General features: G+C 44.1%; 1 protein-coding gene across 2 annotated transcripts; it reads left to right on the plus strand.

Moving 5' to 3' along the window:
• Positions 1-8,152: 8,152 nt before the first annotated feature.
• LOC121543206 (tuftelin-like) lies at positions 8,153-26,409 on the plus strand. Of its 2 annotated transcripts, none has more exons than XM_041852932.1 (12): positions 8,153-8,463; positions 16,776-16,853; positions 18,278-18,373; positions 18,461-18,547; positions 18,644-18,706; positions 19,106-19,192; positions 22,745-22,855; positions 22,946-23,169; positions 24,289-24,394; positions 25,165-25,248; positions 25,409-25,503; positions 26,250-26,409. In XM_041852932.1, exons 1-12 carry the CDS (start codon positions 8,401-8,403, stop codon positions 26,320-26,322), a joined length of 1,167 nt encoding a protein of 388 aa, XP_041708866.1. In that variant the 5' UTR covers positions 8,153-8,400; the 3' UTR covers positions 26,323-26,409. The 2 variants fall into 2 exon arrangements, with proteins under 2 accessions (XP_041708866.1, XP_041708865.1); XM_041852931.1 differs by having other exon boundaries at positions 8,155-8,463; positions 18,278-18,388.
• Positions 26,410-27,080: the final 671 nt, after the last annotated feature.

Genomic DNA, 27,080 nt, shown 5'->3' on the forward strand with positions numbered 1-27,080 from the left:
GGACTGACTGACTGACTTACAGGACTGACTGACTGACTTACAGGACTGACTGACTGACTTACAGGACTGACTGACTTACAGGACTGACTGACTTACAGGACTGACTGACTTACAGGACTGACTGACTTACAGGACTGACTGACTGACTTACAGGACTGACTGACTGACTTACAGGACTGACTGACTGACTTACAGGACTGACTGACTTACAGGACTGACTGACTTACAGGACTGACTGACTTACAGGACTGACTGATTTACAGGACTGACTGACTTACAGGACTGAACAGTAAAACACTATGGTACTCTTCAATATCAGCATTACTCTGTGGTACTCTATTGTATGCTACAATACTGTAATTACTATGGTGCTCTTTAATACGCAGAATTACACTGTGGTACTCTTCAATACTCTGTGGTACTGTTTAATACTGTAATTATTATGGTACTCTTCAATACTCTATTACTCTACTGAAAAGGAGTTTGGTCACACTGACTGAGTACTGATAGGACCAACCACACGGACATGTACTGTGAGTATTTGACACTAGCTGGTTAATGTCTACTATCACTGGGTAAACACTGTTTAATCTGATCCTACTGGTGTCTTGTCACACTGACCTGATGCACAGCAACTGTGCAGTTGCAAACACTATTCCTTACATTCCTTAATGGATATCCGATATGCAAGTTAAGTTTGTAAAACCTGGTTGGAATAAATGCTGACAAATATATGAGAATGATGAACAAATGTAGATCATTTTTCTAACAAATGAAATCAACAATATTCTGCTGAACGTGATGTCAAAGTAATCATAGTTTTATAAACCAAATCTGACAGTTGATTCCTATTCTGCTGTATGTTCTACTACTTGACTGCCTGCCACTACAGACGCATGTATGGAGTTTGCTCTGATACCAATCCTCTCTCGCCATTTTTTCACACACTTTACACATTGTATCTGTAGCATCTGTGCACAACTTCTATGCAGTCCTTACAGTTCATACACGGAGAAGCCTGTGAAGATCTTAGTCACTCAGCCTTAAAAGTTATTTAAATGATTTTGTAATGGATAATTTTCAGTTCTACTTATTGTTATTCCGGTGTACTCTGGATAGATTTTTGTAAATTATTTTTTTCTATTTAATTCGTTTTGGGGGAGATCTTGTATTTTCAATCAATGAACATTACCATTGTAAATTAAATGATAGTTACCACTGTAAATTAAATTGCTGCGATGTTCATATCTTCCAACTGTTCAGTTGGCTTGAAAGACTGTATACAGTATGGTACCCTGTTTCTTGTATGCTACAAATACTTACTGTTTCTATCTGTATGGCTTCTGTTGTAACTATGAGTATAGGGGATGGTACATGATCATTACTGATTAGTCATTTTATACTGTGAATTTGTACTTCACAATACCAATCAGTTTTCTATTTAATTAAATATTGCGCAGCAATCAAAGTCCAATATGTAATTCATTGTCTTTCTGGCACAAGTTGAAACGACACCCAATAACCCAACACTCTGTCAGCCTTCCATGGAATGGACTTTGTTTCACTGTGTTATTTTCTTTGGAAGGAGAGCCCTCTTCAGCTGGAACGCAAATGGGCATAGTTATACATCATAAACCACATAGTTATGTACCTCCTTTAATCTTCCTTACTTTAGAACTGTTATGTTTTTCTTCCTCCACATCCGGCCATCATTCCAAAACTCAAACTGTGGAAGAGTTCTTATTGGGCAGTTGATTAATTACAGTAATACCTTTCTAGCCACACCCCTTTAGTTGAGCCTTCTCTGGAAATCTATCCTTCTCAAACAAAACATCACCGTCTGTTTAGCTAGGTAACCCACCTTACTACACTACACTGGTAAACCACTTAATTGTTGTTATGGCTCTTCTGTTGCAATGGGTCATTACTCTGTCTCTGTTAGTGGGCTGTCTATAATCTTGTCTTCAACATCCTGTAAAAAAAAAACATCTGACAGTCATTCCTCCTCTCTGTGGTTATATCTTTGTCATTCACCTGTGTTAGCTATGTCAATTCTGTCATATTTAATAGAATAGTGACATAGTGGGATACTGAATGACCCCCACCCCACCTACTTCCAGTCCCCTCACTGCATCTCTTTGGATACCTCTACCTCCCACCACACACACCCCACCCTTATTGTTGTGTATTAAAAACAGCCTTTCATGTGGGGAAATAGTGTAGATACAGTACAGTCCTGTTGATGTATTTCTAGAACCCACTGTACACTCCTGTGTGTTTCTCTATCAATATTGTCTGAACTTTTATCTCTTGTGGCAGAGAGGTGGTTTGATCCGGTTTCCCCTGTTCTGGGGAGGGACTGGGATGGGGGCCGGTCTCCCTAAAGGCTGTGCTCTCAACTGTATTATTTAGGCCTTAGATTGTGTGTGGCATCCACGTATTTATGGAGGGGAAACGGGTCAATTAGCCTTTCACAATTAACCACTCACCTCTGCTAAAGCACTGCTGCTCACTGGGTACACACACACACACGTTGCATACATAAACCCTGATGATGTGGTGAACATCAGTGGAGGCTGCTGAGGGGAGGATGACTCATAATAATGGCCAGAATGGAATGGTATCAAACATGGTTTTCATGTGTTTGTTACCATTCCGTTTACTCAATTCCAGACATTATTATGAGCCGTCCTCCCCTCTGCAGCCTCCACTGGTGAACATCACAGTTCTCTGATTTGCAGATAAGGCTATGCAGGCGTGAAACGCAATTAGTGCACAGATAGAGGCAGCATTACTGCAGACGCCAAACTCTCTTTACCTTTCATAGTATTCAGTTGGAATTAGCTTTGTAATAAACTTGCCACACTTTGTTTTTGTGGTTTTCTGGACAAATGCCTGACTCCCACTGTTTTCTGTTCTGCTAGGTTGGCAATGAACGCAGGGATTTACTAAAGCAATAAGGCCCGAGGGGGTGTGTTATATGGCCAATATACCATGGCTAAGGGCTGTTCTTACGCACAACGCAACGCGGAGTGCCTGGATACAGCCCTTAGCCGTGGTATAGTGGGGAAAAAAAGTATTTAGTCAGCCACCAATTGTGCAAGTTCTCCCACTTAAAGATGAGAGGCCTGTAATTTTCATCATAGGTACACGTCAACTATGACAGACAAAATTAGGAAAACAAATCCAGAAAATCACATTGTAGGATTTTTATGGTGGAAAATAAGTATTTGGTCAATAACAAAAGTTTCTCAATACTTTGTTATATACCCTTTGTTGGCAATGCACAGGTCAAACGTTTTCTGTAAGTCTTCACAAGGTTTTCACACACTGTTGCTGGTATTTTGGCCCATTCCTCCATGCAGATCTCCTCTAGAGCAGTGATGTTTTGGGGCTGTCGCTGGGCAACACGGACTTTCAACTCCCTCCAAAGATTTTCTATGGGGTTGAGATCTGGAGACTGGCTAGGCCACTCCAGGACCTTGAAATGCTTCTTACGAAGCCACTCCTTCGTTGCCCGGGCGGTGTGTTTGGGATCATTGTCATGCTGAAAGACCCAGCCACGTTTCATCTTCAATGCCCTTGCTGATGGAAGGAGGTTTTCACTCAAAATCTCACGATACATGGCCCCGTTCATTCTTTCCTTTACACGGATCAGTCGTCCTGGTCCCTTTGCAGAAAAACAGCCCCAAAGCATGATGTTTCCACCCCATGCTTCACAGTAGGTATGGTGTTCTTTGGATGCAACTCAGCATTCTTTGTCCTCCAAACACGACGAGTTGAGTTTTTACCAAAAAGTTCTATTTTGGTTTCATCTGACCATATGACATTCTCCCAATCCTCTTCTGGATCATCCAAATGCACTCTAGCAAACTTCAGACGGGCCTGGACATGTACTGGCTTAAGCAGGGGGACACGTCTGGCACTGCAGGATTTGAGTCCCTGGCGGCGTAGTGTGTTACTGATGGTAGGCTTTGTTACTTTGGTCCCAGCTCTCTGCAGGTCATTCACTAGGTCCCCCCGTGTGGTTCTGGGATTTTTGCTCACCGTTCTTGTGATCATTTTGACCCCAAGGGGTGAGATCTTGCGTGGAGCCCCAGATCGAGGGAGATTATCAGTGGTCTTGTATGTCTTCCATTTCCTAATAATTGCTCCCACAGTTGATTTCTTCAAACCAAGCTGCTTACCTATTGCAGATTCAGTCTTCCCAGCCTGGTGCAGGTCTACAATGTTCTTTCTGGTGTCCTTTGACAGCTCTTTGGTCTTGGCCATAGTGGAGTGTGACTGTTTGAGGTTGTGGACAGGTGTCTTTTATACTGATAACAAGTTCAAACAGGTGCCATTAATACAGGTAACGAGTGGAGGACAGAGGAGCCTCTTAAAGATGAAGTTACAGGTCTGTGAGAGCCAGAAATCTTGCTTGTTTGTAGGTGACCAAATACTTATTTTCCACCATAATTTGCAAATAAATTCATTAAAAATCCTACAATGTGATTTTCTGGATTTTTTCTTCTCATTTTGTCTGTCATAGTTGACGTGTACCTATGATGAAAATTACAGGCCTCTCTCATCTTTTTAAGTGGGAGAACTTGCACAATTGGTGGCTGACTAAATACTTTTTTTCCCCACTGTATATTGGAAATATACCACAAACCCCCAAGGTGCCTTATTGCTATTATAAACTGGTTACCAATGTAATTAGAGCAGTAAATATAAATATTTTGTCATACCCATGGTATACGGTCTGATATACCACGGCTTTCAGCCAATCAGCATTCAGGGCTCGAACCACCCATTTTATAATGTAAGTTAGTTAGTTTGATGGATGTCTTCTGTTCTGTGTATCACTCCCAACAGAACTACTGAAGCAAGAGCTACTGAGAAAGGAATGATTGGAATGTGTGAGAACGATAAGGACTGAACAGAAATGCTAGCTCTGTGATACAAACGTATCTGTGTTGTGCTGGCCCAACTTTGTTTTAAAGAGCCTGTTACATTTAAGTTGTGGGAAAGACTGTAGTGCAGTTAGTTTTAATGATCAGTGATAGCTGAATAGGGTCAGTATGGAGGGGTATTTTTTTCTTGTTTGTTGTTTAATCATAGATAGCCTATTATCCCACGACACTACAGCATATTGGTTTGTAGGGCGGCAGGTAACCTAGAGGTTAGAGCATTGGGCCAGTAACTGAAAGGTTGCTGGTTCGAATACTCGAGCTGACAAGGTGAAAAATCTGTCTGTGCCCTTGAGCGAGGCACTTAACCCTAATTTGCTCCAGGGGCGCTGTACTACTATTGCTGACCCTGTAAAACAACACATTTCACTACACCTATCCGGTGTATGGGACAATAAAACATATTTTTTATTTTTGTAATAATTGCTTTGCTATTGAATATCCAGATAACAGACAAGACAGACAAGAACTCCCTATATATCTATACACATACTATTATTCAAGGACAGGAATGAGCTAGAATACTATCTGTTATTGTAAGACTACACAAGGGCATTCTCTGTGTGAAGAATGTTTTTTGTTGTTTTCTCAGAAGTACTACATCGTTTGTGTGACTGAATGTCAAGAGTTATGAAAGGAACTTATTTAGTTTTTGCATGTTATTGGGAATCCATTTCCTTTTCCAAACTCTTTACTTTGAGCTACTACATCCCAGTTCTATCTGTGATACACTTTCCATATGTTTCCACACTTTTGCAGTAATAATAATTTATATAACTTTTATAGTGCTAATTAATTTACGTTTGTGTTCTTTAGTATTTTGTACAAAGCACTTCGCAATAATATTTCCATACCAGTAGTCTGTTTGTACAGTACGCTATGTCCTGCCAGTATTCCAGTTTGTCCTGAAAGCAAACCAGTCAATATTGACAGTACCGTGGAAGACTGGGCTGTCCACACCTGTGGTTATGGAATGCAGTGTTTCCCATTGTGTAAGTGGGGTGTACCGAACATTCTCCATAGGGGAATGTGACAACTTAGAGTTCCCTCCACAGGAATTCATATTCAGGTTTCTATATTCTCGTGACATAATGAAAATATTTCCACCACTACATTGGAATGGATTTTGAAAGATATAACTGGATAATCTGGGGAAAATGTAAACTAGCTGTCATGTGTGAGTGGTTGGGATCAGATGGTGTTACTGTAGGCGTGAGAAAGAGGAGCAGAGGAGTGTATATCATCTGTTTCCAATCTCAGTCAACCCACTGTGTTCAGCACAGCATGTATTCTACCCTGCCAGAAGAACAGAAAGATTAGCCTATTCACCCTGTTATATTTCTCTGTCATTTTCCCCCTATCTGTGGCCATAAACTTGCCCATCAATCCTACTGTTCAATGTTTATAGGCAAGTATTTGGATTAGTAAATGATTCTTCTAAATTGACTGAAGTTTAACTGATTTTATCTGAAGTAGGTATCTCCCTGTTAGATGGCATGGATAGTGTGTTCTGTTCTATCTGCTCCCTAAATCTCTACATCAGCGGCAGTAGCTTACCAGTTAAGAGCGTTGGGCCAGTAACCAAAAGGTTGCTGGTTCGAATCCCAGAGCTGACTAGGTAAAAATTCTGTAATGCCCTTGAGCAATGCACTTAACCCTAATTGCTCCTGTATGTCTCTCTGGATAAGTGTCTGCTAAATCATGTACTATGTATAGTTGAGAGCAGCAGGTCTCCTGTTGGACTGAATGAGTCTGGATGAGAGATATCTGACTCAGTACTGTATAGGACTATTGGGTAGGAACAGGGGGATGTATGGAGAACAGTGACTCAGGGTGACATATTCAGGGAGGTATACTGTCTGTCTGACTGTTCCCACTCCTGGTCATATCTGTGTGCTGCCTCGTCTGGGTCTGTACTCACTCTGAGACCCTAGCTGTCTGGGTCTGTACTCACTCTGAGACCCTAGTTGTCTGGGTCTGTACTCACTCTGAGACCCTAGCTGCCTGGGTCTGTACTCACTCTGAGACCCTAGCTGTCTGGGTCTGTACTCACTCTGAGACCCTAGTTGTCTGGGTCTGTACTCACTCTGAGACCCTAGCTGTCTGGGTCTGTACTCACTCTGAGACCCTAGCTGTCTGGGTCTGTACTCACTCTGAGACCCTAGCTGTCTGGGTCTGTACTCACTCTGAGACCCTAGCTGTCTGGGTCTACTCACTCTGAGACCCTAGCTGTCTGGGTCTGTACTCACTCTGAGACCCTAGCTGTCTGGGTCTACTCACTCTGAGACCCTAGTTGTCTGGGTCTACTCACTCTGAGACCCTAGCTGTCTGGGTCTGTATGGTCACAAAACACATCTGTCTGTGTGACATAAACGTGTAATTAGTTTGTCCCAGGCATATGCCTGACAGCGTGGTGGGTTTACGAGACTGATTTACTGTGTGTGTGTTTTGTGCTAGGTGTGTATCCCCATGTTTGAATGTTTTGATGGATATGTGGGATCTCCTGAAACTGTATGGGGGACATTGAACACCCCCCCTGCTCAGCGCACCCATTAATGACCATTAATAAATCTTGATCCAATTTGGGTTCTGTCTGTGTGCAGCCTGACCTCCAGATCAGAACACTGAGCCCTGCATGCTGCTGCTGTGGACACACTGATGGAGCACTGTGTGTCTGTCTGTCTTTGTCTGGTTCAGTTTCCCTGTGTTTTTGTGGTCATGAGTAGCCAATTTGTCTGTAGAACAACTATATTTTTGACCCTCAAACCTGAATGCAATACTCAAATAAATAAAAGCGTCATTTTCATAACTATTTGACTAATAGGTAATCGGCATGGTATGAGATTGAGTTTGATTGTTTTGCTACCTGACAGTCCGCGCTCCTCTGACTTGTTCAGTTGTAGCGCGCATCGCGGTGGCGTGCGGAGAGAGAGCGAGTTGGCTGCAGAGAAGGAAGAGGAAGCGAGACATCCCACTCCCTATTTTATTTTCTGTTTCAGTGGAAGTCAATGAACTAAGAAGAATACCAGACCCAGCTGCTTTCGTATTGGTGTCTATGGGAGAGCCACCCCCTTAAGGAGACAGGATCTGACCATTTTTTGTTCGATGGTAAACGTCCTGAGTGAACTATCTTCATTTATCCAACATCTATGCTGCCTGTGAGCTGAGGTCACGTGCACACATTCCCGGGGTTTAAAATCTGTGACTTGAAGCGAGGGAGTGGAGTGAACGGACTGATGAAACCTTATCGGCTGGTAGTAACTAGCAGCGTCGACTATTGTTAAAATCAACCGTGATCATCCGTCTGCGACCGCAAGAGTGAGACAAGAGGACGAAAATCAGTTTTCCCTGTTTGTTTACAGAAAAGAAGACTATATAAGCAACGTTGAACAACTCTTTCATATTTAAGTTATATAGTTATTTCTTTATCTATCTTACCTGTGTGAAGATGAACGGGGTATCGCGGAGTCTGTGTACATTTGAGGACATCAGAGCTGATGAGAGAACAGCGGTAAGACAAAAACTCTTCAACTGAACATGTTTTACTTTCCTTCTCACCGCGTTCCGGTTGGCTAGACAGTCTGGCAGGCAGGCAGATCGAGAGGTGCCATTGGCATGTATGTGTCAAAGGTTGTGTTATGCTATTCTGGAAATATTTTATTCTCATCACTATGTGGCTGCTTTATTTTTCCCACCTTTAACTTTTTTTTTCCTTTATTCATGCCAATCTGTTGGATATGCAAATATGTTTTACATTATAATCTGAGATCACTTACCTTATTTAATTTAACCGATAGCTCTATAACTTACATTAGTGGTATCCTTTTGTGACCCAAAGTAAGAATAAGCAAGACGAGATTAATTCCCTTCTGAGTATTGGTTTTAGAGTCTCCTGACTGAAGTCTTACCAGGCTTAGTAGCTTCCTCTGGTGTTAATGGGCTTTTTGAAGTAATTATAGTATTAACACACACACACACGCACACACACACACACACACACACACACACACACACACACACACACACACACACACACACACACACACACACACACACACACACACACACACACACACACACACACACACCATATTAGCCCAGATAACATCTGTGATCTGGCCAGAGGGACCAGACTGCTGTCACAAGTGAGCATCTTCATGAAGGGCTTACAGTAGAGGCAGCCAGAAGACTAACCTATTTAGCCTACAGTAAGACAGCTTCCTCTCAGTGTCCTCTCTCTATGCCAGGGGTGTCAAACTCATTTTGCCCCGGGGGGCGCATTCGGTCTTCCTCGCAGTCTAAGTTTTGATGCTCCCCAACTGTCTAGCGTTCATTTCGGTGATCATAAGGCCTCCTGTAGCTCAGTTGGTAGAGCATGGCGCTTGCAACGCCAGGGTTGTGGGTCCGTTTCCCACGGGGGGCCAGTATGAAAAATGTATGCACTCACTAACTGTAAGTCGCTCTGGATAAGAGCGTCTGCTAAATTACTTAAATGTAAAAATTAGCGAGCTGGCCACAGTCAATAAACTGTATGAATGTAGGTCCATTATTTGGTTTTAGTCATTTTAAAGTATATTGAGTTCCGGATTGGTCCCCATCGCGGGTGGGATCCGGGCTCTGTGCCCACTAGGTATTGTCATCTCATAATTGTAGTGATTTAGGGGGGAACACATCTGTGAGGGGCATTGAACCAGTGATCCTTTGGTTGCAGGGCAAGCACACTACATCCAGACTGAGAACCAGGCTTATACAACTTAGAGTTCCCTTATAAGGTCCTTTGAGCTCTGTGCCAGCTAGACATTTACATCACCAGTCATTATCCCTGGTATAGAAGGTCTTAATCTCCTGTCTGTGGCTGGAGGAGGTTAATCATTGACCCTGTTAGACAAATGGCTCTGATCATGGTCTATCTACAGCCTGACCATTGCCACGCAAACATTACACTTTCGCCAGATAAACACAGTCTCCTGCAGAGCCATACAACAGCTATCAGCACTAGCATGACGTTGCCCCTTAAAACTGATCTAAGGTCAGTTTTGCGTTTTCACCCCCTTCGGTCAAGGTTAGGACTTAAGAATGGTACATTAATTCACGCTCTCATTCATCCATCCATCCAGTCACCAGAGAGTTTTGATAACTCTCTTCTTTTCCGTCACTAGGCTTTTGTCAGCATTCCTACTTTTTAAATAATGCCTCATGATCCACTCGGATTCCTCATGTTTACTGAGCTCATCCCTCCTCATTGCTTCAGTATGGAGAGGGTGACATCACTGTCTGGAACTGTGCAAGACATGACCTTCTCACTCATCTATGAGGAGGAACCAGAAACTGTCTCATTCTCTCAGTCTTCCCACCACCAGGGACTAGTAGAAGAAGCATCAACTCACACTAAACAAGACAACCTCATTACATTTCCACACTATAGGAACCATCAACTCACACACTAAACAAGACAACCTCCTTAAATTCTACACTATAGTAGCCAGTAACTCAGACAGACAGACAGACAGTGTCCTCTATTCACTGTGGACATCCTGTCTTTATTAGAAACTTGAATCATGAGTGACCATGAATACCAATCAGTAAAAACAACTGTTCTGTTTTTGCTTGCTTCCATGCAGGTCTTGTTGCTAGGTATGTATGTTGCTAGGCTAGAAAAGTACTATTCCCTCAGTAAAGGTGAATAGGGACATGCCTATAACTCATTTCACAGGAGACCATAACTCTGTCATCATGTCAACATAAATCCCTCATCAAGTCTCAGGCACAGAATGACGGAGCGTTTGTAAATCACCTAGTACCACCAGAGGAAAGAACAGACAAAGCTCATAACACTGTTTTTATTTACCCGTGTGCAGGTCTTATTTACCCGTGTGCAGGTCTTATTTACCCGTGTGCAGGTCTTATTTACCCGTGTGCAGGTCTTATTTACCCGTGTGAAGGTCTTATTTACCCGTGTGCAGGTCTTATTTACCCGTGTGAAGGTCTTATTTACCCGTGTGCAGGTCTTATTTACCCGTGTGAAGGTCTTATTTACCCGTGTGAAGGTCTTATTTACCCGTGTGAAGATCTTATTTACCCGTGTGCAGGTCTTATTTACCCGTGTGCAGGTCTTACAGCTTCTCTTCAACTGGATTCCCTTTTGTCTTAGCTTTTACTCTAGACCATCTGTTCTATTCCCTTCTGACAGTAACACTGCACCAGTGATTGTATAGGAATGTCTAAGAGAATGTTTGTTCTCTGCTCACTCGTTTTCTCACGTCTCTCACTCTACCTAACCCCTCGTTCCTCATTCCTCACCCCTCACTGCACTCACATGACACCTGAACTCAGGTATGGGAATCAGACCTGATGTGGTGCTGACTATAACATCGGTACTAGGTGATGTGGTACTGACTGGAACATAGGTACTAGGTGATGTGGTACTGACTGGAACATAGGTACTAGGTGACGTGGTACTGACTATAACATCGGTACTAGTTGATGTGGTACTGACTATAACATAGGTACTAGGTGATGTGGTACTGACTATAACATAGGGACTAGGTGATGTGGTACTGACTGGAACATAGGTACTAGGTGATGTGGTACTGACTATAACATAGGTACTAGGTGATGTGGTACTGACTGGAACATAGGTACTAGGTGATGTGGTACTGACTGGAGCATAGGTACTAGGTGATGTGGTACTGACTGGAGCATAGGTACTAGGTGATGTGGTACTGACTGGAACATAGGTACTAGGTGATGTGGTACTGACTGGAACATAGGTACTAGGTGATGTGGTACTGACTGGAACATAGGTACTAGGTGATGTGGTACTGACTGGAACATAGGTACTAGGTGATGTGGTACTGATACCTGCTCCACTACCTCTGTTTACAGGGCTCTCAGGTTCCGTTCATGACAGAGGAGGGACAGTACTGAACGCTGGGCTCTTACTGACATTTCTCTGTGTTGAATAGTTGATGTTGTTTATATGGGTCTCTATTCCACTCTCCTAACAACTCGTGTTAGCAGGTAGTCTGCTGTTTCCAGTGTTATTCAGCCTGTATCACACAGCGAAACAACTACCAGGCCTCTATAACACAGCCAAACAACTACCAGGCCTCTATAACACAGCCAAACAACTACCAGGCCTCTATCACACAGCCAGACAACTACCAGGCCTCTATAACACAGCCAAACAACTACCAGGCCTCTATCTCACAGCCAAACAACTACCAGGCCTCTATCTCACAGCCAAACAACTATCAGGCCTCTATCACACAGCCAAACAACTACCAGGCCTCTATCTCACAGCCAAACAACTACCAGGCCTCTATCACACAGCCAAACAACTACCAGGCCTCTATCTCACAGCCAAACAACTACCAGGCCTTTATCTCACAGCCAAACAACTACCAGGCCTCTATCACACAGCCAAACAACTACCAGGCCTCTATCACACAGCCAAACAACTACCAGGCCTCTATCACACAGCCAAACAACTACCAGGCCTCTATCTCACAGCCAAACAACTACCAGGCCTCTATCTCTCCCTCTATTCCTCTTTTCTGCTTTGCCTGTCTCTCCCTCTCTCCTGCCGCCACAGTCACAAACAAACACCTTGTCAAATCCTATGATCCCTTGTGGCTGTAGACCATGCTGAGCCTGGTTTCACATTACTGCTCTATTATAATGGTAGACTGGGTCTCTGGGCAGTAGACTGGGTCGTTGGGCAGTAGGACTGGGTCTCTGAGCAATAGACTGACTCTGTTTTCCCTGGGTATGGCTGCCATTATCCTCGTTGTTTGTGATAGTGTACAGAGCAGGCCAAGGTGTGTCTGTTTGGTGGTGGATTAGGTGAACCTTTGTCTGCTTCTCTATGAGAGGCCAGGGAACCTGTCTCTAGGGACACATTACTATTCCTCTAACAGAACATTCTATCTCTCTCTCTCGCTATGTCTCTGTCTCTCTCTCTGTCTCTCTCTCTATGTCTCTCTATGTCTCTCTCTGTCTCTCTCTGTCTCTCGCTCTCTCTGTCTCTGTCTCTCTCTCTCTCTCTCTCTCTCTCTCGGTCTCTGTCTGTCTCTCTCTCTCTCTCTCTCTCTCGGTCTCTGTCTGTCTCTCTCTCTCTCTCTGCTGGTCTTTGTCTCCCTCATAATTGTGTATTTCTTTATAGTGCTGGATTAGTCATGCTGTCAGGTGTTTGTAAGAGGGCAATAGATAGGATTGAGAGATAGATGGAGGGAAAAAGGGAGATGGGGAAAAATAGTTTGTTTGTGCTCAATTGGCAGCCTGATAGAATTTAGGTTCCCCCTCTCTCCCTTTTTGACACTATCTTGTCTCTTTTCCCACTCCCTTGTCCTCTCCTCCCCTGCTCCCTCTCTCCATTCCCTCTCTCCTTTCCTGCATGTGTATTTGTTGAGTGTGTGTCCTGTCCTGTCTGGGCAGGTAGTCAGTGGTACCTGTGGCTATCTGTCACACACCACCTCTCTCTAACAACACAATCATCATTATACCAACCCCATCGTTACGCAACACACATACCTGTTACTACCTAATTTCTACTGAGACACACAGGCCTGGTAGGTAGTGTGTACTGTATGTGCCAGATATGCCCGCTGGCGCTGCCAATGGCTACCAGACTGACTGAAACAAGCACTACTACATACCATTTGGTTAGGTGTTGAATTCTTTCACGTAAGTATACCGAAAATCACCTACCCATTCTTAACACATACTTTCCGAGTAATTACCAGGTGAATACTAATTGTAGTAATAGGTTTGGAAAATAAAGTGCTACTTACAGTTGAAGTCGGAAGTTTACTTACACTTAGGTTGGAGTCATTAAAACTCGTTTTTTCAACCACTCCACAAATTTCTTGTTAACAAACTATAGTTCTGGCAAGTCGGTTAGGACATCTACTTTGTGCATGACACAAGTAATTTTTCCAACAATTGTTTACAGACAGATTATTTCACTTATAATTCACTGTATCACAATTCCAGTGGATCAGAAGTTTACATACACTAAGTTGACTGTGCATTTAAACAGCTTGGAAAATTCCAGAAAATGATGTCATGGCTTTAGAAGCTTCTGATAGAATAATTGACATCATTTGAGTCAATTGGAGGTGTACCTGTGGATGTGTTTCAAGGCCTACCTTCAAACTCAGTGCCTCTTTGCTTGACATCATGGGAAAATCAAAATAAATCAGCCAAGACCTCAGAAAAAAATTTGTAGACCTCCACAAGTCTGGTTCATGCTTGGGAGCAATTTCCAAACGCCTGAAGGTACCACGTTCATCTGTACAAACACTACTACGCAAGTATAAACACCATGGGACCACGCAGCCGTCATACCGCTTAGGAAGGAGACGCGTTCTGTCTCCTAGAGATGAACGTACTTTGGTGCGAAAAGTGCAAATAAATCCCAGAACAACAGCAAAGGACCTTGTGAAGATGCTGGAGGAAACAGGAACAAAAGTATCTATATCCACAGTAAAACAAATCCTATATCAACATAACCTGAAAGGCCGCTCAGCAAGGAAGAAGCCACTGCTCCAAAACCGCCATAAGAAAAGCCAGACTACGGTTTGCAGCTGCACATGGGGACAAAGATCGTACTTTTTGGAGAAATGTCCTCTGGTCTGTTGAAAAAAAAATAGAACTGTTTGGCCATAATGACCATCGTTATGTTTGGAGGAAAAAGGCGGTAGCTTGCAAGCCAAAGAACACCATCCCAACCGTGAAGCACGTGGGTGGCATGCTGTGGGGGTGCTTTGCTGCAGGAGGGACTGGTGCACTTCACAAAATAGATAGCATCATGAGGAAGGAAAATTGTGGATATATTGAAGCAACATCTCAAGACATCAGTCAGGAAGTTAAAGCTTGGTCGCAAATGGGTCTTCCAAATGGACAATGACCCCAAGCATACTTCCAAAGTTGTGGCAAAATGGCTTAAGGACAACAAAGTCAAGGTATTGGAGTGGCCATCACAAAGCCCTGACCTCAATCCTATAGAAAATTTGTGGGCAGAACTGAAAAAGTGTGTGCGAGCAAGGAGGCCTACAAACCTGACTCAGTTACACCAGCTCTGTCAGGAGGAATGGGGCAAAATTGTGGAAGGCTACCCGAAACATTTGACCCAAGTTAAACAATTTAAAGGCAATGCTACCAAATACTAATTGAGTGCATGTAAACTTCTGACCCACTGGGAATGTGATGAAAGAAATAAAGCTTAAACAAATCATTCTCTCTACTATTATTCTGACATTTCACATTCTTAAAATAAAGTGGTGATCCTAACTGACCTAAGACAGGGAATTTTAACTAGAATTAAATTACAGGAATTGTGAAAAACTGAGTTTAAATGTATTTGGCTAAGGTGTATGTAAACTTCCGACTTCAACTGTATATCTGTTCGGATGAGTTTTTGGCCAAAGTGTCATCAGGTCATTGTGATGGCTGTGTCAGTGTGAGTACTGGGTAATGGTTGGTTACTGGGTAATGGTTTTATAAAGGGCACCGATGAAAGGAAGCTTTGTGATGCACTACTTTGGCGTGCAAACACAATGCTAGCAGTGTAGAGAGCGACAGAGAAAGTGAGAGAGAAGAGACATACCTCACATACTCTAACTCTCCTGTCCTTGTCTGACTGATGGTGATGGGTCAATACAACACAGTCAATATGCAACGAAACAGTAGCTAACCACACAGTGTTTCCGTGTGTTCAAACACTTTAAAACTCCAGAGTATTTGCTGTGTCTGTCTTGTGTCTCAGAGTTAACTTGAGTTTAGACTTCAGGACACAGATATGTACACAGAGGAGAATGGAGAGAACAAGATGTGTTGTTGGTTTCCAGTTAGTCTGTTTTAGAATCTCTATAACCCTGCTCCCTCATAGCCACATGCAGACACACAACCACACACACACACAACCACAACCACACACACACACACAACCATACACACACACACACACACACACACACACACACACACACACACACACACAACCATACACACACACACAACCACACACACACACACACACACACACACACAAACCATACACACACACACACACAACCACACACACACACACACACACCACACACACACACACACACACACACACAACCATTCACACACACACACACACCCCTCTTGGCTGGAAATACGGGGGTTCCCTGTCCTGTGAGACACACAGCCAGACCTCACTGCCCACATAGTGACTCATGGAACAGTATTATGTGTGTGTGAAGAGAGAGAGAGTTTAGGTTTCTGTATATTACTATGTCTATGTGTGTGTCTATTTTCACCCTGACCCACCCTCCCTCCCACCCTTCCTGAGTTGCATTGTTTTGGAGCCAGATAGTTTAGTTTATGGTTACTGGGAGACTTGGTTACCATGGAAATGTTCCATCCCACTTCACTACAGTTTTTCTGCCCACTGTCTCCCGGAATTCTATTGGAGATTCCTACTGGTGCTGGCATCGATCTCTAGTTCTTCCAAGTTGGAACTCCATTCAAATGGAACATTCTCTCTCTGAGCAACTTTATGCTTCTGTTTTTTCTCTATCTCTAACAACTGGCTCCCTACACACTCGTTTACTGGGTACTGGCCTCCAGTCAGTCTCTCTCTCCCTCCCTCCCTCCTTCCTTCCCTCTCTCTCTCTGTCCTACACAGTATTACTCAGTTTCTCCTCCCTCTTTTTCTCCTCTCCTTCTTTTCCAGTAGTTCCCTCCTTTACCCCCATCCCTCCCTCTCTCCATCCCATAACGGGCTCTTTGTAACTGCTCTTCATTTAATCCTTTCTTCCTCTTGTTCGTCAGGAGGGGTGCAGGAGACTGAGGCTGACTCTCCACCAGCAGAACCAGGCAGGGAGGATCAACGAACAACCCAGGAGCAAGGTAAGAACCTAGAACCATGACCTAGAACCCTAACCTCTAAACCAGACCTAGATCCTCAACACACACCTAGCATTCTGTGTCTGCATTAGCCGACTACTACAATTATACCAGAGGGGATGGAAAGGAAGTAATGGAACTCTATCCCTGGATGGATAGAATTGTATCCCTATGCGTTCTATGTGGATAAAAGTCCATGCCAGAACAGAATTCTGAACCTTGTGTGTAAAAAATGTCTGGGTAAATGGGAAATTGTCATGCCTTTTACTGTTACTGTAAATTAATATGAATGTTAAGCCCTTCTGAAATAGTTTTGGGTTTTTGTGTGTTTTTGTGGACCAGGGGATGGCTGGGTACACTGTCCCTAATGCACTTTGATAGTGTGTTGAATCAGAAAGAGTAGAACACACACACATGGTGCTAGTTCACACACAGACTCATGAACAGGTCATAAAATGTCATGGCTGCCATCCAGTTTCCATCAGTGAGTCTTATGCAACTGCTCTTAAAACTGTTCTTTAGACAGCATTGTTCGAGTGGAGAGAGACCACTGCCAAACGTACTAAACTTCTACAGTGTCTCTCTCTCTCTCTCTCTCTCTCTCTCTCTCTCTCTCTCTCTCTCTCTCTCTCTCTCTCTCTCTCTCTCTCTCTCTCTCTCTCTCTCTCTCTCTCTCTCTCTCTCTCTCTCTCTCTCTCTCTCTCTCTCTCTCTCTCTCTCTCTCTCTCTCTTTCGCTTTATCTCTCTCTCTCTCTTTCGCTTTATCTCTCTCTCTCTCTCTCTCTCTCTCTCTCTCTCTCTCTCTCTCTCCCTCTCTTTCTTTACCAGTCCCACAGAAGTTTAGAGTTTATGGAGTGATGGTGATCACTATAGCAATCAGGGCTAAATGTTAACGTCTACTGATTATGGGGGCTGTATACACACACACACACACACACACAGGAACACTGCTCACACACACACACACACACACACACACACACACACACACACACACATAATCCTGTATACACAGATAAATAGTTTCCAGAGTTTGTTCTTAAACGGTGAACCTAAATGACAGATGTGTGTTATAATATTGTGTACGTTCTACAACTCACCTTCTGTTTTAGAGGACCACCATTAGTTTCTAACCTGTTTCATTCTGGTTATTAAATTTTCTGACAGTCAGCTTGTCAGACATTCTCAGTGCTATTCTGAATATCATATCTACTACTGTATATGGGACTGAATTGAACATCTTGATGTAATATCCTGTTGATCCGTCACTGAGTGTTCTTCCAAATCTAGTGTTGCAACACGTAACTCCTCTCACACATTTACGTCAACACACTCATAATAAGTTCACGTTCACACATGCTGGAGAAATATTTTCACACTATTCCACAGTATCACAATCGAACTCCTCTCCCTCTCTCATTTTTCAGCCAATCGGACGAGCGTTTGCTCTGGTGCAGCCAGCCAGTGAGAGGCCTGCTCTGAAGCCTGAACCAATCAAACCCTCTGAGGAGAAGGCTGAAAAGGTCGAGATCATCAAGGTGGGTGGGGCTTCATTTTGATGGTTAAAGATAACCAGTTCAGGTGTGTAATGTGTGTGTGATGTGTTGCAGGTGTATCTGGAGGATCGTAGACAGGAGCAGCAGAGACACCAGCAGAGCCTCAAGATGTTGTCAGATGAAGTCTCCCAGATACAGGAGGTAAGACACATACTCTCTCGCTCTCCCTCGCTCTCGCTCTCTCTCTATGTGTGAGTCTCTCAGTAACACAGATGTGTGTGTGTGTGTTTTACTCAGGTGAGATACTGTCTGAAGACCCTGAGGGAACAGATGGCAACCAAGAACAAAGGACAACACAAGGTATGTGCACACATTTATAATGTTTATGTGTACACGTGTTCTTATGGAACACATTTATAATGTTTGTGTACACGTGTTCTTATGGAACACATTTATAATGTTTATGTGTACATGTGTTCTTATGGAACACATTTATAATGTTTGTGTGTACATGTGTTCTTATGGAACACATTTATAATGTTTGTGTACACGTGTTCTTATGGAACACATTTATAATGTTTATGTGTACACGTGTTCTTATGGAACCAGTTGTTTAGTGTCATCATTCATTTTGATACCTAATGATGACATATGCAATATGTCCTATGTGTGTCACTTCTACCTAAATGTCTCATATCTCCTCCCATTCTCTCCATCCCTCACTATTCCCTCTCTTCCTTCATCCTTCTCTCCCTCCAGTTTCCTGCTAGTGGCTACAGAGTCAGCGCTCCCTCCAATCAGAACAGCTCTTCTTCCTCAAAGGGAGGGGCTAAAGATGATAGACAGGTGAGGGGCTTTTCACATGCCCTATACCCCCCACATGAACCTTGTGTGTGTGTGTGTGTGTGTGTGTGTGTGTGTGTGTGTGTGTAATACCTACATATTAGGTCTTAGACTGACCCAGTCCTGTTCGCAATGTGAGATCATCGGCATGGTTCACTGTGTGTGTTAGTGTGTGTCCATTTTAGTGTGTATTCACAAATACAGAGAGGGAGAGAGGGAGAGAGAGAAAGAAAGAGAGTTGAGGGAGAGGTACACCCCCCAGGAGAGAGAACAGGAAGGCCTGGTACAGTCTGTTCCTCCTCTCCTCTCATTTACATTTATGTCATTTAGCAGACGCTCTTATCCGACTTACAAATTTGTGCATTCACCCTATAGCCAGTGGGATAACCACTTTACAATTTTATTTATTTATTTATTTTTTGGGGGGGGGGGTAGAAGGATTACTTTATCCTATCCCAGGTATTCCTTAAAGAGGTGGGGTTTCAAATGTCTCCGAAAGGTGGTGAGTGACTCCGCTGTCCTGGCGTCGTGAGGGAGCTTGTTCCACCATTGGGGTGCCAGAGCAGCGAACAGTTTTGACTGGGCTGAGCGGGAACTATGCTTCCGCAGAGGAAGGGGAGCCAGCAGGCCAGAGGTGGATGAACGCAATGCCCTCGTTTGGGTGTAGGGACTGATCAGAGCCTGAAGGTACAGAGGTGCCGTTCCCCTCACAGCTCCATAGGCAAGCACCATGGTCTTGTAACAGATGCGAGCTTCAACTGGAAGCCAGTGGAGTGTGCGGAGGAGCGGGGTGACGTGAGAGAACTTGGGAAGGTTGAACACCAGACGGGCTGCGGCATTCTGGATGAGTTGTAGGGGGTTTAATGGCACAGGCAGGGAGCCCAGCCAACAGCGAGTTGCAGTAATCCAGACGGGAGATGACAAGTGCCTGGATTAGGACCTGTGCCGCTTCCTGTGTAAGGCAGGGTCGTACTCTCCGAATGTTGTAGAGCATGAACCTACAGGATCGGGTCACCGCCTTGATGTTAGCGGAGAACGACAGGGTGTTGTCCAGGGTCACGCCAAGGCTCTTCGCACTCTGGGAGGAGGACACAACGGAGTTGTCAACCGTGATGGCGAGATCATGGAATGGGCAGTCCTTCCCCGGGAGGAAGAGCAGCTCCGTCTTGCCAAGGTTCAGCTTGAGGTGGTGATCCGTCATCCATACTGATATGTCTGCCAGACATGCAGAGATGCGATTCGCCACCTGGTTATCAGAAGGGGGAAAGGAGAAGATTAGTTGTGTATCGTCAGCGTAGCAATGATAGGAGAGGCCATGTGAGGATATGACAGAGCCAAGTGACTTGGTGTATAGCGAGAATAGGAGAGGTCCTAGAACTGAGCCCTGGGGGACACCAGTGGTGAGAGCACGTGGTGCGGAGACAGCTTCTCGCCACGCCACTTGGTAGGAGCGACCGGTCAGGTAGGACGCAATCCAAGAGTGAGCCGCGCCGGAGATGCCCAGCTCGGAGAGGGTGGAGAGGAGGATCTGATGGTTCACAGCATCAAAGGCAGCAGACAGGTCTAGAAGGACGAGAGCAGAGGAGAGAGAGTTAGCTTTAGCAGTGCGGAGAGCCTCCGTGACACAGAGAAGAGCAGTCTCAGTTGAATGACCAGTCCTGAAACCTGACTGGTTTGGATCAAGAAGGTCATTCTGAGAGAGATAGCAAGAGAGTTGGCTAAAGACGGCACGCTCAATAGTTTTGGAGAGAAAAGAAAGAAGGGATACTGGTCTGTAGTTGTTGACATCAGAGGGATCGAGTGTTGGTTTTTTGAGAAGGGGTGCAACTCTCGCTCTCTTGAAGACATAGCCAGCGGTCAAGGATGAGTTGATCAGCGAGGTGAGGTAGGGGAGAAGGTCACCGGAGATGGTCTGGAGAAGAGAGGAGGGGATAGGGTCAAGCAGGCAGGTTGTTGGGCGGCCTGCAGTCACAAGTCGCAAGATTTTATCTGGAGAGAGAGGGGAGAAAGAAGTCAAAGCATAGGGTAGGGCAGTGTGAGCAGGACCAGCAGTGTCATTTGACTTAACAAACGAGGATTGGATGTCGTCAACCTTCTTTTCAAAGTGGTTGACGAAGGATTCTCCTGCTGTGTTATTGAGTGTGTTTGTGTTCTTCTCCCTCCATTGTTCTACATTCCACAGATGGCTGGCCATTTAATAGCTTTGGTTTAGTCTTGAGGCCAAACAGGTAATGGGCGGTCCCAAAGCTATTCATGTCAGGATTCAGGAACCTTTTCAAAAGAGTGAATAGGGCTAACTTTAGCAGTTTGTGTGCGTGCGGCGTGTGAATGACGCATGAGGAGCAGTTGGCATTACAGAAATATGAGTGGAAAACGTTCACCTTTGTTTGGCTTACTTCATCAAAATATCTCCCTTTGTAACCGCTGCTATGACACACAAGACACATACAGACACACGCACACCTCACTCTTTCTCACTCTCTCACTCTCCCTGTCAGTCATTGAAATGTAAAAATAGATTGTTCTGTAATTATTTGCATATTAGCATTTTGCATTTCCTAATTTTTTCTCTCTCTCTCTCTCTCTCTCTGTTGTCATTAATATGATTCACCTGTGTAAACAAATGGCAGAGCCGCTCCCACTACAGTAGAATCAACACTGAAAAACCAATACAATACTACACAACACTGTACTATACAACACAATACAATACAATACTACACAACACTGTACTATACAACACAATACAATACAATACTACACAACACTGTACTATACAACACAATACAATACAATACTACACAACACTATACTATACAACACAATACAATACAATACTACACAACACTGTACTATACAACACAATACAATACAATACTACACAACACTGTACTATACAACACAATACAATACAATACTACACAACACTATACTATACAACACAATACAATACAATACTACACAACACTGTACTATACAACACAATACAATACAATACTACACAACACTGTACTATACAACACAATACAATACAATACTACACAACACTGTACTATACAACACAATACAATACAATACTACACAACACTATACAATACAATACAGTACTGCACAATACTACACAACACAATACAATACAGTACTATACAACACTATACAAGACAGTACTACACAATACTATACTTAAGTGACAATGCCCGAGAAGCCGGTGTTTGGAGGATATATTGGCACAGGTGTTGTTAGGCCCGAGACTAACACTATACTATACAATACAGTACTGCACAATGCTTTACAATACAGTACTAAACAACACAACAACACTATACAACAGAGTACTACCCTGAACCGGGGGAGTCAGGAGTTTACAATACTATGATCAGTCAGTTGGCTGAATGAGTTTATGAACAGGATATTAGTGGATTCTTGGAGCTTCACTTAAATCAATGGAAACTAACTGTGTTTATAAGGTTTTTCACAGTTTAACAGTTCCTTTATTCCCTCTTTCATCCTTTCATCCCTCCCTCCCCCTCCCTCTTTCTTTCTCTCTGTCCTCAGGAAGGGGAGGATGAGGTGGAGAGGGCGAAGATGAGGGAGGTCAGTAAGCGTCTGTACGCTCAGCTACAGGAGGCCGAGAAGAAACACCAGGAGGAGAGAGAGAGACTGCAGGTAAAACACACGCACACACACACACACACACCAAAGTGCTGTACATCATGAAATGCTATAACCTAACTCTCTGTCCTTTTCCTGTCCAAGGCTGAGGGTGTGGATCTGCGCCAGCGTCTGGGGGAGCAAAGGGAGAAGCTGGAGGAGGTGAAGGAGGGAAGTGAGAGGAAGGACCAGAGGATTGAGGAGCTCCAGAGGCTGCTGGGAGGTATGGAGCAGGAGAGCCAAGCCCTACGAGACACACTGAGGAACAGAGAGGAGGAACTCAGAGAACTACGCAAGATCAGAGAGGAGGGCAGGAACGAGGAGCAGAGGTGAGGAGGAGAATAAACAGAGAGCACACACACACACACACAGAGCACACACACACACACACAGAGCACACACACATACACACAGAGTACACACACATACACACAGAGTACACACACATACACACAGAGCACACACACACACACACAGAGCACACACACACACACACACAGAGCACACACACATACACACAGAGCACACACACATACACACAGAGCACACACACATACACACAGAGCACACACACACACACACAGAGCACACACACATACACACAGAGCACACACACACAGAGCACACACACACACACACAGAGCACACACACACACACACAGAGCACACACACATACACACAGAGCACACACACACATACACACAGAGCACACACACATACACACAGAGCACACACACATACACACAGAGCACACACACACACAGAGCACACACACACACACACAGAGCACACACACATACACAGAGCACACACACATACACACAGAGCACACACACATACACACAGAGCACACACACACACAGAGCACACACACATACACACATAGCATACACACAGAGCACACACACACAGAGCACACACACACAGAGCACACACACACACACACAGAGCACACACATAAACACCAAAACACACACACACACAGAGCACACACATAAACACCAAAACATACACACACACACACACACAGAGCACCCACACACACACACACACACAGAACACACACACACACACACACACACACACACACAGAGCACACACATAAACACCAAAACACACACACACATATTTATATTCCGGACTCTGACATTGCTCATTCTGATATTTCGTAATTTCTTGTATTTTTTTGACTTTGGATTATGTGTGTATTGTTATTGTATTATTAGAAATGACTGCCCTGTTGGAGATAGAAACACAAGCATTTCACTGCACCTGCGATAACATCTGCAAATCTGTTTACGTGATTTGAGCACACACACACAGATCACACACATAAACACCAAGAAACACACACACACACACACACAAACACATACACACAAACATACACACACACACATATAGACGAGGAGTGTTCTCAGCCACTCACGCTGTGTGTTCTTCTCAGGTCAGAGCAGTTGGAGAAGGAGCTGGCAATTCTGAAGGAGAAGATCCATCATCTAGATGACATGCTGAAGAGCCAGCAGAGGAAAGTCAGACACATGATCGAACAGGTGAGACGCACACACACACACACACACACACACACACACACACACACACACACACACACACACACATACCACTATAACATGCTATAACAGGTCTATAACATACTATAACAGGACTATAACATGCTATAACAGGACTATAACATGCTATAACAGGACTATAACATGCTATAACAGGACTATAACATGCTATAACAGGACTATAACATGCTATAACAGGACTATAACATGCTATAACAGGTCTATAACATGCTATAACAGGTCTATAACATGCTATAACAGGTCTATAACATGCTATAACAGGACTATAAAATGCTATAACAGGACTGTAACATGCTATAACAGGACTATAAAATGCTATAACAGGACTATAACATGCTATAACAGGACTATAAAATGCTATAACAGGACTGTAACATGCTATAACAGGAATATAACATGCTATAACAGGACTATAACATGCTATAACAGGTCTATAACATGCTATAACAGGACTGTAACATGCTATAACAGGAATATAACATGCTATAAAAGGACTATAACATGCTATAACAGGTCTATAACATGCTATAACAGGACTGTAACATGCTATAACAGGACTATAACATGCTATAAAAGGACTATAACATGCTATAACAGGACTATAACGTGCTATAACAGGACTATAACATGCTATAACAGGACTATAACATGCTATAACAGGACTGTAACATGCTATAACAGGACTATAACATGCTATAACAGGACTATAACATGTATGTGTGTGTCTACAGCTGCAGAACTCTCGTATGGTGATCCAGGAGAGGGACCGTGTCATCAGAGACCTGGAGGAGAAGGTGGCTTTCCTGGAGGCAGAGGTCAGTACCAACTAACCATACCTGGGATTTGTAGTCTTTTGTTCTCCAACTACTGTAGCTCTGAACTGTACTATTTTATGCCTGCAACACAGAGTTGGGTTTGACTTCCTCTGACCTCTGACCCTGACCTCTGACCCTATGTGTGTGTGTGTGTGTTTAGAACCGGGAGATGCATGATCAGATGGACTACTTCCTGGGAGGTGAAAGGTCAAACTCGCACCTCTCATCAGACCGCAACGCCCAGATTGTCTACAGGTAACTCACACACACAAACGCAGTAACGCAGGCAGACACACCCCCATCATAAACCTGTCATCAACTCCCCACACACCTGACCTGTCATCAACTCCCCACACACCTGACCTGTCATCAACTCCCCACACACCTGACCTGTCATCAACTCCCCACACACCTGACCTGTCATCAACTCCCCACACACCTGACCTGTCATCAACTCCCCACACACCTGACCTGTCATCAACTCCCCCACACACCTGACCTGTCATCAACTCCCCACACACCTGACCTGTCATCAACTCCCCACACACCTGACCTGTCATCAACTCCCCACACACCTGACCTGTCATCAACTCCCCACACACCTGACCTGTCATCAACTCCCCACACACCTGACCTGTCATCAACTCACCACACACCTGCCCCCTCATTCCCCTGACTGACCAAACACATACGGCTGGCCTCACACAGCCCTCTACACACAAACCTGAACACACACACTCACTTCTGACCCCACCACATCCCCAGCTGTTCACTAGCAATGTGTGCCCCAGTGTAAAACCTTGGCATCAATCTAATCTCTCTCTCTCTCTACCTCTCTCTCTCTCTACCTCTCTCTCTCTCTCTCTCTCCCTCTCTACCTCTACCTCTCTACCTCTCTCTCTCTCTCTCTACCTCTCTCTCTCTCTCTACCTCTCTCTCTCTCTCTCTCGCTCTCTACCTCTCTCTCTCTCTCTCTCTACCTCTCTCTCTCTCCTCCACAGTAAGCCATTGAAGCCCACCAGCTCGTCCAACAAGCCTCTTCCCTTCATCAAAATAATTGAGACCAAGTCCTGAACTGGTGAAATCGAGGGAGGGAGAGGAAGAGAGAGATGGAGGGAGAAGTGGCTAACCTAACGACACCAAACCTGCTAAGCTAAGCAACAACGGACTGAAATAGACCACAACCACAAAACTACCACACCAACATCTCAGTACACGTATGAAGTTTAAACTGAGGTGACCACAACATCACACACACATCAACTGACCACCAGCCACGACCATCAACCACCCATGGCCACACTCCTTCGATAGGACACTATGCAATGTTTATGTGTGCACGTGTGTGTGTCAGAGGAGGCTGGTGGGAGAAGCTATAGGAGGATGGGCTCATTGTAATGTCTGGAATGGTATAAATGGAACAGTCAAAATGGTTTCCATATGTTTGCTGTGTTTGATACTGTTCCATTTATTCCTCCAATAGCCTGTCCTCCCACAAGCCTGTGTGTGTGTGTGTGTGTGTGTGTGTGTGTGTGTGTGTGTGTGTGTGTGTGTGTGTGTGTGTACGGTTTTGAATTGTGTATGGACTTTGATGTAGATAGATATACTGTAAATACTGATAGAGCTGATTCACAATATAAGTATATTTATTCAGACAGATGATTCTTTCTATCCCAGTGTCATAATCTATTGTCATTTGTTGAAGTCAGTCTGAAGGACTTTAATACTGAGAGAGAGGAGGGGAGACGGTGTGATAGCAGTACCATGTTGTACTGATAACAGACAGAGTACTCCTCAAAGAGGAGGCAACCATGCCAGTTTGGGCCATAACA

Source organism: Coregonus clupeaformis, chromosome 17 (assembly GCF_020615455.1).
Source record: "Coregonus clupeaformis isolate EN_2021a chromosome 17, ASM2061545v1, whole genome shotgun sequence".
NCBI lineage: Eukaryota > Metazoa > Chordata > Actinopteri > Salmoniformes > Salmonidae > Coregonus > Coregonus clupeaformis.